Genomic DNA, 13,749 nt, shown 5'->3' with positions numbered 1-13,749 from the left:
TGACGTCTTCAGATTTCTCTGTTTCTCTTAGCCTCCGTTGTCCGTCCCTTTACCCTTCCTTCCATTCTTTTCCCGCCTGAAATGAGTTCAGCGTTTGTTGTTTGTTCCATTCTCTGGTGGTGAATCCAGCGGATCATCCTCGGTGAATAAAACAAAAGAAAAACTATCCTTTTCTTCTTTTTTTACATTCTGCTTTAGTGCAGCAGAACTGTAAATAAACCGTTAAACCTTCATTGGAGCTAAAGTTGTGAATAAATCTATTACTTTTGACTGCTTGAAGTTGTTCTTTGATGCATCAGATATCAAAGTTCAGATGTTGAAGGAAAATAATCCAAATGAGGCAGAAAATCTTTGTTTCCATGTTTTAATGTTAACAGGAACGCATGTGAAATAGCAGATAATACAATTTCAAGCAAATGTTTTGCATTTTAGAAAATACTTTTGTAAAAAATAGTGTCAAAGTAATTTTTTATCCACGTTTTAATTACATTTGTGGGATTATTGGCACATATATTTTTAAAAAATCCACTAAAATGAAGGCAAATTTTTAAAAGAAATCATTAGAAAACACTCATAAAAGTTAAATTACAATTAATAAATAAAATAAAAACACGTGAAATAGCAGATAATATGATTTTAAGCAAATCTTTTGCAAGACTTTTATAAAAAATAAATAGTCAAAACTAGTGTAAAAGCACATTTTACTCACATTTGTGTGATTTTTTTTTTTGGCTCATAGTTTTGAAAACCCCACAAACATGGCGGTAAATTGTTAAAACAAGTCCTTGGAAAACAGTATTTGTGCAGAAAACACGTATGAATAATACATTTACTCTATGGATGTCCAAATATGTCGTTTGGTCGATAAATCCTCGAAAGAAAAGCCTCCCGATGCTGGAACAGCTGCTCCTGGGATATAAATAGACCTGACGAGTCCAAACACAAAAGGTTTTCTCAGGGAGTTGAGAAGTGATGCAAAGTGCCAAACTCGTGACGTGGTGATGGGGGGGGGTCACTTTTCCTGTCGGAGGAAGATTTAATAAACGCAGAAAAACAAACAGAGTGCGGTGACGGGGTGGCTGCGGGGTGAGGCGGCGACGCTGCGGACACATCATCCTGTAGGAAGGAGAGAGAGGAGCAAACAGGAGCCGTGGACGGGTCTCTTTAACCCCGCCATGAACCCGCGACCTTACCTTCCGACTACTTCCCATTAGCCCCGCACGACATGCAGAGCGCAGGGCGCGCGCGCAGCATTGTGAGGCTCCGTTTGCGCGGATGGTGGCGCGCCTTTTATGGACATACAGAGACATCCATGCTGATGTTTGCGTAGAATCTGATCAATTATGTTGAAAATCAGACGAAACGTTTTCAATTTACGCAAAAAATATATATTTTTTAATCAAACAAATGCACTGACACTTTATATTTTGAATTTTATTTATTATATTACATTAAACGTCTGCGCATTTAAAACAAAATTGTAATTTTTTTGGATCTTATATTCAGATTCTGCCATTTTTTAGTTTTGATGCGTAAATGAACCAACATGAAACATCATAACCCCTTAGATCTCTACCCGCATTCTCTTTGGACGTTTTGACGCAGCCTTGGCGTTTTCGGAAGTGTTGACTCACTTGTTTTGTTTCCTTCATGTGCGAGGAGATGAGGCTGAGGGGAAAGGTTGGTCCTCGTGAGGCCAGACCCACAACTGCAGCTGACACGCATGAATGTTTGATAAGCGGGCGGGATAATGGCGCCTTAAATGAGTCCAATAAACATCTCCATCGCGCTCTGACATCTGCCACCCAAAACCAGTGATCTATCCGAGCCTGAATCATTCATAAAGAGCTAAATTCACTTCAGAAATGTAGGTCAGTGAGGTAGAAGCATATGCAAAAGTTTTTCCAGACTTTTTTCTTCTTTTGATTCGTTTTAGTGTCAAGTAGGATGTTCGTCTGTGCGTAATTACGCACTTGTGCGTAAAGGCGAACATTATTTAACTTCCAGATACAGTTCAGTTTAATAAGATCTTGAGACAATCAATTTCAAATTATCTTTATATTATGACTGACATTAGATAATTTTTTTGTTAGCTTCACATTTAGTAAAAAAAAGTAAAAAAAAAAACACCCATGCACCAAAATACATCCTATTAATATTACTATTAATAAATATGGCAACTGTTCTGGAGAAAAAGTAGCTTTTCAAGTTTGAAGTGATTGTCTTTCTCTAATTTAGCTAAAATAACAATCTGTTACTATAGCAACCGTCTCTAAAATAACTTTTTTTCGCTGTGACAAAAACACCTTTTCTCCTTTCTGGTAAAAGAAAAGTTTTCTGGGAAAGTTTACACCTAACTTTAAGGAAAAAATACTTCCGTTGTCCTAAAATTGAGTCCACTTTAACTTTATATTTCTTTAAGGATGAATTTTTGGAAAAGTTTCGAATAATAAAACTTTACCAAATTAAGTTTATGGCAGTAAATGTTTGTTAATCAAAGAAAAGGGTCATATAAAACATAATTTAGTATGAATTAAAGAATATCTTATGTATTTAATTGCTTTTTTTGTTCGTTTGAAAATGATTGTTGGACGTTTTAATGTCGATTGAACTCCTTTATGATGAATAAATTGCGTCCTGGCTCCTCCCTGAATATGATATTCGAGTTGTGGATTGTTTTTAATAATTAAATATTTATTTTGAATAAATATCTGAAAAGATATAGTAAACAAAATTGGGGGGGAGGGGTTCAAAAGTTGACATCAACCATTCGGACCCGCAGTCTTCCTCTGGTCTTCAAGCAGGAACTGGTCTCCTTTCCGAGTCCCGCGCGCTCTGGACGGACGAACCTGATCTGAGGTGGTCACTGAGCGGGGGGCGCGCGCGCGCGTATGCCATGCACAACAATCAAAACGTGAGATAATAGCTTGATCGTGGGTGACACGGTGACTGCAGCCCTGATGACACAAACACACAGAACAAGCGGGGGGGGGGCTCGCTCGCGGCCGCTGATTGGACGCTGAAACTTTCATGAGAGCGTCAACTTGGAGTGAATGTGACAAGCAGATGCCATCACCAAACAGCAGATTCATCTCAATAACAATGATGACGTCAGCGTTAACTGTAATGATTCAAATACTTAAAAAAATCAAGAATATGTGATAAAAAATGTATTTTTATTGCTTCATTTTGAAAACTGGCAAAAATATGAACTAAACTTCTTTTTTTTTTTAAATCTGATCATAAAAATGTTATAAAACGGCCAATAATTTGCGCTTTTTTGGTCAAGAACAAGTGAAAAACTGGAGCCTGGTTCACATGAATCTGGACACAATACCTTCCATTGTTTTAAATGCTAATTTAAACCTGATATGACGCGCAGATTTCAATCAGGATCAAACGACTCCTGTAAATATGAATTTTAAGTTTATGCTTCTGTTTATAGAGTGGTCCGATTCCCGCCCTCAGATCAGAAACTCCTAATAAATAAGAGGGTATTCCTCTGCTGAAATGTTAGGAGGTCAGCGCAGGAGCGCGTGGCCGTCCCGAGCATGGCCTCGTGGCCAGAGAGCCGCAGCCTGCTGTCCATGTCTCCCACATTAGTGAGCTTGGAGAGGAAAATGTCAGCCGCTGTAATTGCAGCTTGTCAGCCTCTATGACACCGGGCTAAAGGGCCGGTGAGACGGGTCCGGGAAGAGTGCGCGCGGAATCAGGACTGGCACACCCCAAAAACAGACTATTATAATAGATTAAATCCTCTTAGAGGGTCTGAAGTTGTAATTGCATCAGTAAATGGGGAAGTTTGTCTTCACTCTTTTGGGTCTCTCCCCCACCAGGTGTGCATCATGTGTAGAGCTCGGGGCAACGCATCTGATATTCACCCGTTCTACTTATTTGACTCTGTTTCTGCGTCTCCAAATCAGCCCAGCTACCTGGAAGAATGAGCAGCGCGCGGGCCTCCTCCGGCGCCGCCGCTCCGCGTCACAGAGGAGGAGAGAGGACAGGCGGATTTATGGGCATGTTTAACATTATGTCAGTTAAGGTGGATCATCTGCACAACTCTACCTGTTGTCTGCAAGGATACAGATAAAAAAAACGCATCAGTTAATCCGATAATCCAAATGATTACGCATGACCTTTTACCTGTAAAATATGATTTTGCATAGGCAAATTACATTCAAAATTGTGGCTTTTGTTTTTATAAACTTGAAAAACATGATATAAGGAACAGTCAGTTGTCAGTTCTTTAGGATTTTACCTGTAAGGTGTCTCCATGACGCACAAACTGACGATAAATAAAGTTATTTTGATGTTTACTGACAGATTCCACCAAATATAGAGAACTATCAAAATTTTGAGGACAAAAAATGTAAAATCTCTCCCAAATTTGATCCATTTAAGGACACATGCACAAAGCGTGCATGCGTGCATCATAGAGCTGAACTCTCCCTGAGTGAGCGGAAGAAAAGGGGATGGGAGGGGTGGGGGCGACTTGCAGCTCCACTCTTCCAGAGTCTCCCACACAAGATCCGGGCGCGCTGCTCCATTGAGGACGAGGAGGCTTTTGCATTGGGGGGGTGGTGTTCATTAGAAGTAACGAGTTGACACAAGGTAAATCTTAATGTTGAGGCGCCTTTCTCCAGCAGCCCGGGGAGGAGCCCTCATTAACTGTCGCTAACAACCCGTGTAAATACACTGATTGGACAGCTCCGATACAAGCTCCGAGCCCTGCCAGGAAGTCCCCCTAATGAGACCACACAATAAAAAACAATAAAAGAAAGGAGGGAGGGAGAGGATGTTTGAAACTTTTCTACAGGCTCTGCTGGTAAAAAAAATTGGCGCGACTTTTGAGCTAAAAAGTAAAAACCGACATATTTTAATTAAGTTAGAAAATAAGTATATCTTTATCCAGTTATAATAGTAATTTTAGCATTTTTTTAAACAATAAACGACAAAAATATGTATTTTTAGGTTTAAAAAATAACTTTATGTTTATTTTATTTTTCAAAACCTTCTTTTCTATCATTTTTTCCCTATAAACTGTTATTTTTTGGCACATTTAAATCTAAAATACACATTCAGTTTGATCTGTCATTTTTTTAAGCATTGACTTTTTTAGATTGACACTTTTTACAGTGTAAGCGCGCAGTGTGGAGCCTCCGCGCTATGCAGTGGTCAGCATGGGATGGAGGGGATTGCGCCGCCCGTCCCGATAGCATCACACATCTGCTGTGCGAAGATCTACAGTGGGTGAATACAACAACAACAACAAATATATGCATTAAAAGCAATGGAGTGAAAGGGACTTCTGTGTTCTGGAGAAGGAGGTCTAACCCCCTTCTTTGTGGCGCGTAAAGAACTTGGAGGAAAACGAGTCAGGTCGCAGGAGGGGGGTCACAACTTACAGCAGAACGCAGCGGAATTACCCACTAAGTGGAACGGATGGAGACGGTTTGCGGACTGGATCCCGCGCGCGCATCTGTATGGAGCGAAGAAGGAAAAGATGGAAAACAAGAAAAGGTATGTTGCAAATGTCGCAAGGCAGAAATAGGAGCGTCAAAATTTGGAAATGAGTGGGGTTTTCCCCCCAGTACGCACCGTCATACGTCCACTCGGTATCATCCTGCGCGCTGGTCGCTTGAATCCAGGATGGAGCAGCAGCACGAGCCTCCGCTCTGTTTGCCAGAGAGGGGTGGGCTGCCTTTTCTGCCAAACCGAGGTCAACGAGGGAGCAAAAAAAAAAACAAGAAATATTTTCTTTTGCGCCTTCTTTCTCTTTCCCTCTTACCTTTTCCAGTCGACACCTTTTCTTTCTCCCCCTCGTGCGCTCCCCTTCTCTCTCTCACTCGTAAATGACGTAACATCGGCTTTGTTTATTTGCTCCCCTTATTAGAACGGACTGATAAGGAACTTCAGTTTAAGGTTCTGGGAAACTTTCAAACTTCTGCCTTTAATTCATTTATTTATTTATTTCCATCTAGAAGTTTGGCTTCAAATTAAACGAAAAGTCTGTAGAGTTGCACGAGGCTTTGTGTGTGTTTGTGTTGTTGCGTCTGGAGATTTAGGCTGTGAGTAAACGAAGAAGACGCTAAATGCTCCGCGCGCATTCACAGCCCCCGTCCCCCGCTGCTAGGAACATTCAGCGAGCTCTCGGATAAACACACAATTACGGCAGGTGAATAAACTTGTTTGGGGAGTGTTAATTACGTGCTTGACGTAAACAAAAGCCATGTAAAAGAATGCGAATTAGCTGTGGCTTTCCTCCCTCAATCCCCCATTCACGTTTTACGTTTCACCTCCAGTCAAGTGATTTCCGAATTGCCTGGGAGGACAGTTCCTCCAAACAAGGTAATGCTGGGTAATACCTGCAGCCTCGGTTTGAATTGTGATCACATAAATTGGTGCACCCAGGCTTTGCATGTTCGGAGTAGTTCTGCTAAGCCTGCACTCTCAACTTTGGGGTCGGGGTGTGGGTTTGTGTGTGTGAGAGAGAGAGGGGTTGTAGGCTGGGAGGTTAGTTTTAACACCAGCATGAAAATACCAGCCTTTACTTCCAGTCCAACGAGCTTTCCAATGGGACCAAATCAAGTGCCACTTAGAATTAGTCCTCCTGAATTTCGTGCGGCAGCGCAGTGGACAGGTTTGATCCCCCCCCCTCTCTATACGCTGCCCCACCCCCCACACAAGCACCAGCCTTAAAGGTAACCCTGCTAATATCATCACCAGATACAGACACTTGCCACAAAACACGTGGAAGCTGGAGTACGCCCGTGCGTAAAAGTGAGTAAAAGTGCGTAAAAGGTGTCCAAATGGTCCACAGTGAAGACAAACAGCTTTGCGCGTGGAGCTACTCACTGTCTGTCCAACGTGAGGGCCTGTGGTCTACATTTCCAGAGAATGTCCAACCCGGAGAAAGTTTTGAATTCCTGAATGAATTTGGAGAAAGGCGCTTAGGATCATTATGTCAGCTTTATGGAGGTCGGATTAGGAGTCTCGATGCCTGGTCCCCTCACAATGTGATCACTGTTCGTTTTAGAGCGAACCCACACTATTTTAACACCTTGTAAACCCTGTCTAAATATGAAGCAGTTTGAGCCATAAACATGAAAATCACACCGCCGCTCTAAGCCGAATCCTGTGACTGGATGGGGACATGGATCGCGTCCTTCTACCCCCAGATCAAACGCAACAAACTGCTTTTATGTGGCTTTTATGTGGATTGTGATACTAATACCAGGCTAATTTTTTCAATTATTGCTATAGTTTTGTTCAAATCAATGAGAACATTTTAAGTATATTTTCTTTTTTTGGTTGGAGACCCAAAAGCAGGCCCGCACAACAGGAGGGGGAGCAAACATCCCAGCTGAGATTAGAGCAAAACGTTAAAAAAACTGTCATAATTCAATATCTTAAATTGGAACTCGGCTAAACCTTTTTAGTTTTGCGCAAAAGGGAATTATTTGATAATAAAATCGATAAAAAGTCGGAAAATCTGCATGGAAATAATGTGCAGACTGACTCGCTCCCATTCAGAACGTGTATTCCCGAGTTGCAGTCATTGCTTGTCCATTTGTCCCCCATTTAAAGCTCCCTCTCCCTCACTCCCGCCCCGGCTCTGCTCAGCATCTCCAGTCTACATATCTTCTTTAGCTTTAACGAGCCTCGTTAAGATCGCAATAATATTCCACCCTCTAATTGCTCATTCCATTCAGCAGATAGGCGAGCATTGGCTTGTGCCTGATGCGCGCGGTGCGGTGGGAGGGTTGCTGTGGAGATCCGAGACTCTGATAACCCCCCGTGCGTGCTGCACAAGTGGTGAAAGCCTCGCGCTACGTACTGGCTAATGATTGGCACGCTTGACAGTGATTGGCAGGGCTGCCATGACAACGCTACAACGACACCAAGAAGACCAATAGAAAAGGGAAACAAAATGTTTCAATGCTACACTCAACGGCGGATTTAGGGGGGAGATATTATGAGGCTGGTGTCATTAGGCGATAGCCATTGAATCATTGAATCTTTTTTACTTACCGTATTTTTCGGTTTTTCTTTTTCTCGATAATTTTCTTTCTCTCTCAGGTCATTTCCATGGTTTTCAGATCGCCTTTAGAGCTTTATCCCTCCCATTTCTTCCTGCCTAACTTCGCTGATCGCCCTCTGCTCCTGGCGAACAGCGCTCCCGCCACCAGGTCTCCAGAAGACTTGTCCATGTTTCAGCTACCGACCCTCAACTTCTCCCCGGAGCAGGTGGCAAGCGTCTGCGAGACGCTGGAGGAGACCGGGGACATCGAGCGACTGGGCCGCTTCCTCTGGTCCCTGCCGGTGGCTCCGGGAGCATGCGAGGCGATCAACAAGCACGAGTCCATCCTGCGCGCGCGGGCCGTCGTGGCTTTCCACACGGGGAATTTCAGAGACCTCTACCACATCCTGGAAAACCACAAGTTCACCAAGGACTCGCACGGCAAGCTGCAGGCCATGTGGCTGGAAGCGCACTATCAGGAGGCCGAGAAACTTCGCGGGCGTCCGCTCGGACCGGTCGATAAGTACCGGGTGCGGAAGAAGTTTCCGCTGCCTCGGACCATCTGGGACGGGGAGCAGAAGACGCACTGTTTTAAGGAGCGGACGCGGAGTCTGCTGAGGGAGTGGTACCTTCAGGACCCGTATCCAAACCCCAGCAAGAAAAGGGAACTGGCTCAAGCCACAGGACTCACTCCCACACAAGTCGGGAACTGGTTTAAAAACCGGAGGCAACGAGACAGAGCGGCGGCAGCCAAAAACAGGTCGGTGGTTGTTTTACGCACGGGGATTAGAGCACAAAAGCTCACTTTTCTGTGGGAAAAAAAGGTTTACTTAAGAAAAAAATATGTTTGAAAGTGCTGCGAGGTTAGTAGAAGCTTCTCCTAGAAAATAGTGACTATCAGGCGGAGGCAGCAGCTGCGCCGACATTGTTGTCGTGACGCCAAATCCGGATAAAAGCTGCACTTTTACGGCCGTTTGAGATCCACACATTTTCCTTCAATATTTTCAGTAATTTCTGTTTTACTTTTAACATTAAAAATATTTTTAAACCCATATTTGGCAAATTTAGATATATATTTTTTTAATTTTAGCAACCTTAAAAATATAAAATTGTGTCAAAACACAAACTAGAACAAAAATATTAATTAAATTGTGTTTTTTTCTGTGATTTTTAATGCAGTAAAATTATTAAAAGTTAGCAACAATGAGAAAAAATAAAAAAATGGAAAGTGTAATTAATTAATAATGAAGAATTTTAATAAAATAAAAGCTAAAAAAGTTATTTTTAATAATTACAGTTTACAAAAAAATTAAATAAAAGGTGAAAATATTTTAGCAAAAATATTTAGATTTAAAAAATAATAATAAATCCTGTTATTTTGTTTTTAACCTAAAAGCATTTTAGTTTATTTAGGAATACATTACAATTAAATTTGGGTTTTATTTTTGTCATGAGTAAAATATTGTTCTCCAAAACGCTCGATGATAATAATAATAATAATAATAATAATAAAACAAAATATTGACTATTTTCCAGATGCGTCCACGCCGGACTGCGTTGTTGATATCGTGGTTGTATCATTCCGCTGAAATGCTGTAACTGATTTACAAAATGCCTCCGCGAGCACTAAGCCATATGAAGACTATTCTAATCTTTTTGATAAATGAATAGATCCATTGCGGCGCTGACATTATCCCGTCGTGATGGAGTTATTATCGTGAGTGGACAGGAGATAAACATTCAGGATGATTGGAGTAACCTCTCCATTCACGCGCCACAATCCGCTGCAAAAACAACAAAAAGTTGAATTATTTAAATCGAGTTCTGGGTGTCAAATGGTGCAGATCTTCAAGTTTTAGACGAGCTTTAACAACATTCCTCCAACGTTTGCTGGTGTTGTGTCCCCTGAAAGCTGCTTGATAAAAGCATGCATGCATGGCTGGGGCCGGCAGGGGAAAAGAAAGGCGAGTTTGAACCCCTATTTGGAGGAGGAGGAGGAGGAAGGGAGCGGGGGTGCACATTCTCAGGTCTAATTGCCATTTTTTTCCTTCCCCCCCTCCCTGCCCCTCTTCTAGGCTTCAGCACCAAGCAATAGGACCGACCGGTATGAGGTCCCTCTCAGAGGCCGGGCTCACCCCTCACAGCTCGGCGGAGTCGCCCTCCACCGCGGCCAGCCCCACCACCAGCGTTTCCAGCATGACAGAGCGAGTCGACACCGGGACGTCCATCCTGTCGGTCACCTCCAGTGACTCCGAGTGCGATGTATGATACGCAGACGGGGAGGGAGCAAAAACACACACACAAGAACAAACAAAAAGAGAAATATTTACAGGAAAAATGGACCTGAGAGGAAGAAAAAAAGACTTATGAAATATGGAGGAAAAAAAGGACCGATTCATATAAATATTAAAATAAAAGAGATAAAAGCACGTCGGTTTTTTTTAAAGCGCTTCAAAGGACCCCCTCCTCTTCATACCCACTAACACTTGCATGACGCTTCTTCTTCTTCTTCTTCTTTTTATTTTGTAATGCAAGATTTTCCATCAAGAACCAGAGGAAATAAAAACAGATCGTCACATGTTTACCCCCCTCCTTGGTTTCTCAGTGATGATGATGATGGTGAGGAAGCCGCCGCGCAGACAAGATGCAATCCTGTTTTAAACTTTGTGTTCATCAGACAATCATTTTATGTCGTAAGCACCTTTTTTTCAAACAGTCACTGCCTGTGTGGAGGAAAAAAAAAACAAAAAAAATGTCAGAACCGTTTCTGGCTGTATCAGATTTTTATTTTTATTTTCAAAATTTTATATTGAATTATGTATATCTTCAAATAATGCGCTCATTCTCCCGGTCTGTAATATACGTGTAGAAATATGCTTGTACATAATTATTGCTCCTCCTGATCCTTCCTCCTCCTCCTCCTCCTCCGTGTCATCCTCTTTTCTATCCCTTCCTCACTTTTCTTGACTTGGTGTTCCTACATAAAATATTTGTCAAAACTTACAACTGAAGTGCTGCAGGCGTTTTTGTTATATTTGAAGGAGCGTAATCACACACACACACACACAAACTAAAGATATTTATTCGCGTTTTTTCTGTGCGTAAAATTCCCAAATCCACATTTATGTCTGTCATTCCATCCGATTACGGATAAGGACGGTATAAGTGGCTAAACACATGCTCATATTGGTTCATTATTGGATTGTGGGAGCATTAATGCTCCGCGTGGCTTACGCGCTCCCGGCGCAAATTACGCACGAAGTCAAACTTTCGCTAAAGTTTGGTTTCTTCCATGTCTGATGTGATTTTTTATTATTTGATCTGACTGCTGATGTCATGCAGCACTTAAAAAATCTGAGTGGTATTTCCCCTTTTGTTTACCGTTGCTGGTGAATACAGAAATTAAGTAAACGCACCATTAAATGGGCTAATCACGATGGGACTCCTCCCCTGTCTCAATCTCCTATTGTAGCTCCTGAAAAGAGCTTTTCTTCCTTCGGACAAGAACCATTTCCCCCTCTGAAAAAAAGGAGAGGAGGAAAAAAAAGTGGGGGCTTTCTCTCCTGCAGTCTCTTCACATCCAAATCCCCAAGCAATTATGCTGCAGCCTCGGCCAGATTTGCTTGAGGACACTGTTGCGCGCACCGCCACAGCTTTGGTGGAAACACTTTCCGTAAAGATTTGTTTCGGATCTCCCTCTTGTAAACATGCGCGCCGAGTGCGTGCGTTTGCAGCAGCAAGCTCTGCTGAAACCTCCAATCTGGTTGAAACTTTCTTGGAGTGAGTTTAAAAAAAACAGACCTACTGATGAACAAAAGCATTGCATGATTTTCCAGAATGTTTCCTTTTTGCGCACAGGAGTGAAAGCTTCAAAAATAAATTACCCAGTCAAAGCGCAAATGCGCATTACAGCCTGAAAGGAGGTATTTAACATTTGGAATTTAGATTGGAAACCAATTTTCCTTCAACAAACCGTGTAATTAGTTTTATCTGTTAGAAAGGCTTTAAGTTAAAGAGGCCACGAGAGAGAAAAAATCTGAGGCGATGAAGGGAAACGCGAGAATAGATGATAAACTTTGTAAGATGTGACCCCATTTTTTCTTCAAATGTGCCCACAAAGCGTCTCCGCGCGTCCAAACCGGCGCCAATCTGGTGTACAAACCCGTTTTTTAAATGCTAAACATGCCCCGTGACTGATAGATAGAGGCCCCTCGATGAGCTCCGAGGGTCAGTCGTCATCCAACCCCCATCTCTTGGCCTCGACACCTTCCTGACCCGAGTGAGATTAAATCAATCGTACCTGGAGATCATATTTAATCGTCTCTTTAATATATACTCGATTGTTTTTTAAAGACAAACAGTAAAAGAGGATGTTTGTTGCATAACTGATGTGAACTGAAGGTCAAAAGGAGACGCACCATCAGTCAACAAGGATGTGTTTCTGCTCAGGCGCGTGCGACACTGTAAATGAGATGCGTGGAAACGGGTTCTCGGTTGTCCCGACTGGAAACTTTACGCAGGCCAGAGCGGCTGCAGCGCTGGAAGTGTGAGCCCGTGTGTCTCTGGCTGGCTGGGGTCATTAACAGTTGGGGGGGGGGGTCTTGTTCGTGATCTGTCAGCTCAAATATGGATCACAGGACAAAGGAACTTAGCGAAGAGTAATCTCTGTGTGTGATACTTACATGAAGGCAAACAGGAGCGTGAGACAAGTAAAGATGGAGACCCTCACTCACTCCTTCTTTTTTAAGTCGTTTTCCTCGTTGGCGCAGAACAGCAGCATCCGGTTGAAGACTTTTGTGTCTTTAAGTCCTGGAAAAAAACTTGTGTAACAGCCGCTGATCCACAATAAAGTCTCTAAAACTGTAAAAAAAAACATGACTGCAGTTTTTGGACTCATGTCTGCGTTCTTCAGTCAGAGACGCGCAGAGAAATATCCAAAGAAAGAATATTTCCTTTACAAGTTGTGGTCTTTCGGTCATAGACCGCCTCATAAAACTTCCGCTTTAACTCCAAATTAAAGAATATTTGAGAATAAATAGAAATTTCTCATTCTACATGCTTTTATTTTGACATCACATTCTCGCGGACGATCCACTCCAAACCAAAAATCGTCATTTTTTTAACTTAAACTCCCAATTCGACCACAGTGGGGCACTTTGGGATGGGGGTAAATCCTGTTTTTGCCCCCACCTCTGTGATTTCAACCCCTGAAAACGACTCGTGTGTTTGTTTGGCTGTCAGAGGCCCTTCAGAATAAACTGCTCCTCATCTCTCTGAGGAATCCCTATATTTCTGAGTCAAAACGTCACTTACTTACAAGGAAACAATAAAACATTTTATTATTTTATTCCATCTAAAATTATTTTTTACAATTAAATAAAAGAGAATGATAGTTTATATCGAGGCGTATCTTTTTTTTTTTTTGACTTTGTGGTTGCCTGAATTGTGCGCAATTTTCCTAATGCGCGTCGTTGTGCACCTGCTGCTTGATGACAGCTGATCGACCTCCCTCAGCGCCGTCTCACACGCACGCCATTCATCACGCGCGCGCGTCCTCCCTGCAAGACGACGTCAGCATTCAGGGGCAAAGTTAGAAACAACAAAGAGCAATTTGGAGGTCACTCCCCGCTTTATAGTGCGCGCGCGCGTGCGCATGTGTGGCCAAGACGCGGTTCGAGTCTGCGTCTCTTAGTGTGCACTGCCAGCGCGCGAGCTTCATCTGTTTAAAA

General features: G+C 42.5%; 1 protein-coding gene and 1 long non-coding RNA gene across 2 annotated transcripts; one reads left to right on the top strand and one right to left on the bottom strand.

Annotated features, from left to right (window-relative positions):
• Positions 1 to 348: 348 nt before the first annotated feature.
• On the bottom strand, positions 349 to 8,157 carry LOC112161953. Its single transcript, XR_002921978.2, has 5 exons — positions 8,032 to 8,157; positions 6,856 to 6,926; positions 5,599 to 5,706; positions 5,406 to 5,479; positions 349 to 5,241 (listed from the first exon to the last, which is right to left on the bottom strand). It is a non-coding gene; the product is annotated as an uncharacterized LOC112161953 (long non-coding RNA).
• On the top strand, positions 7,755 to 11,023 carry six3a (SIX homeobox 3a). The gene is made up of 2 exons (XM_024297520.2): positions 7,755 to 8,780; positions 10,096 to 11,023. The coding sequence occupies exons 1-2, from the start codon at positions 8,089 to 8,091 to the stop codon at positions 10,286 to 10,288; spliced, it is 885 nt and encodes a 294-aa protein (XP_024153288.1). The 5' UTR covers positions 7,755 to 8,088; the 3' UTR covers positions 10,289 to 11,023.
• Positions 11,024 to 13,749: the final 2,726 nt, after the last annotated feature.

Source organism: Oryzias melastigma, linkage group LG15 (assembly GCF_002922805.2).
Source record: "Oryzias melastigma strain HK-1 linkage group LG15, ASM292280v2, whole genome shotgun sequence".
In the NCBI taxonomy this organism is placed as follows: Eukaryota; Metazoa; Chordata; class Actinopteri; order Beloniformes; family Adrianichthyidae; genus Oryzias; species Oryzias melastigma.
Note: the sequence above shows the minus strand (reverse complement) of the source record. Positions and strands in the feature narration are given on the sequence as shown.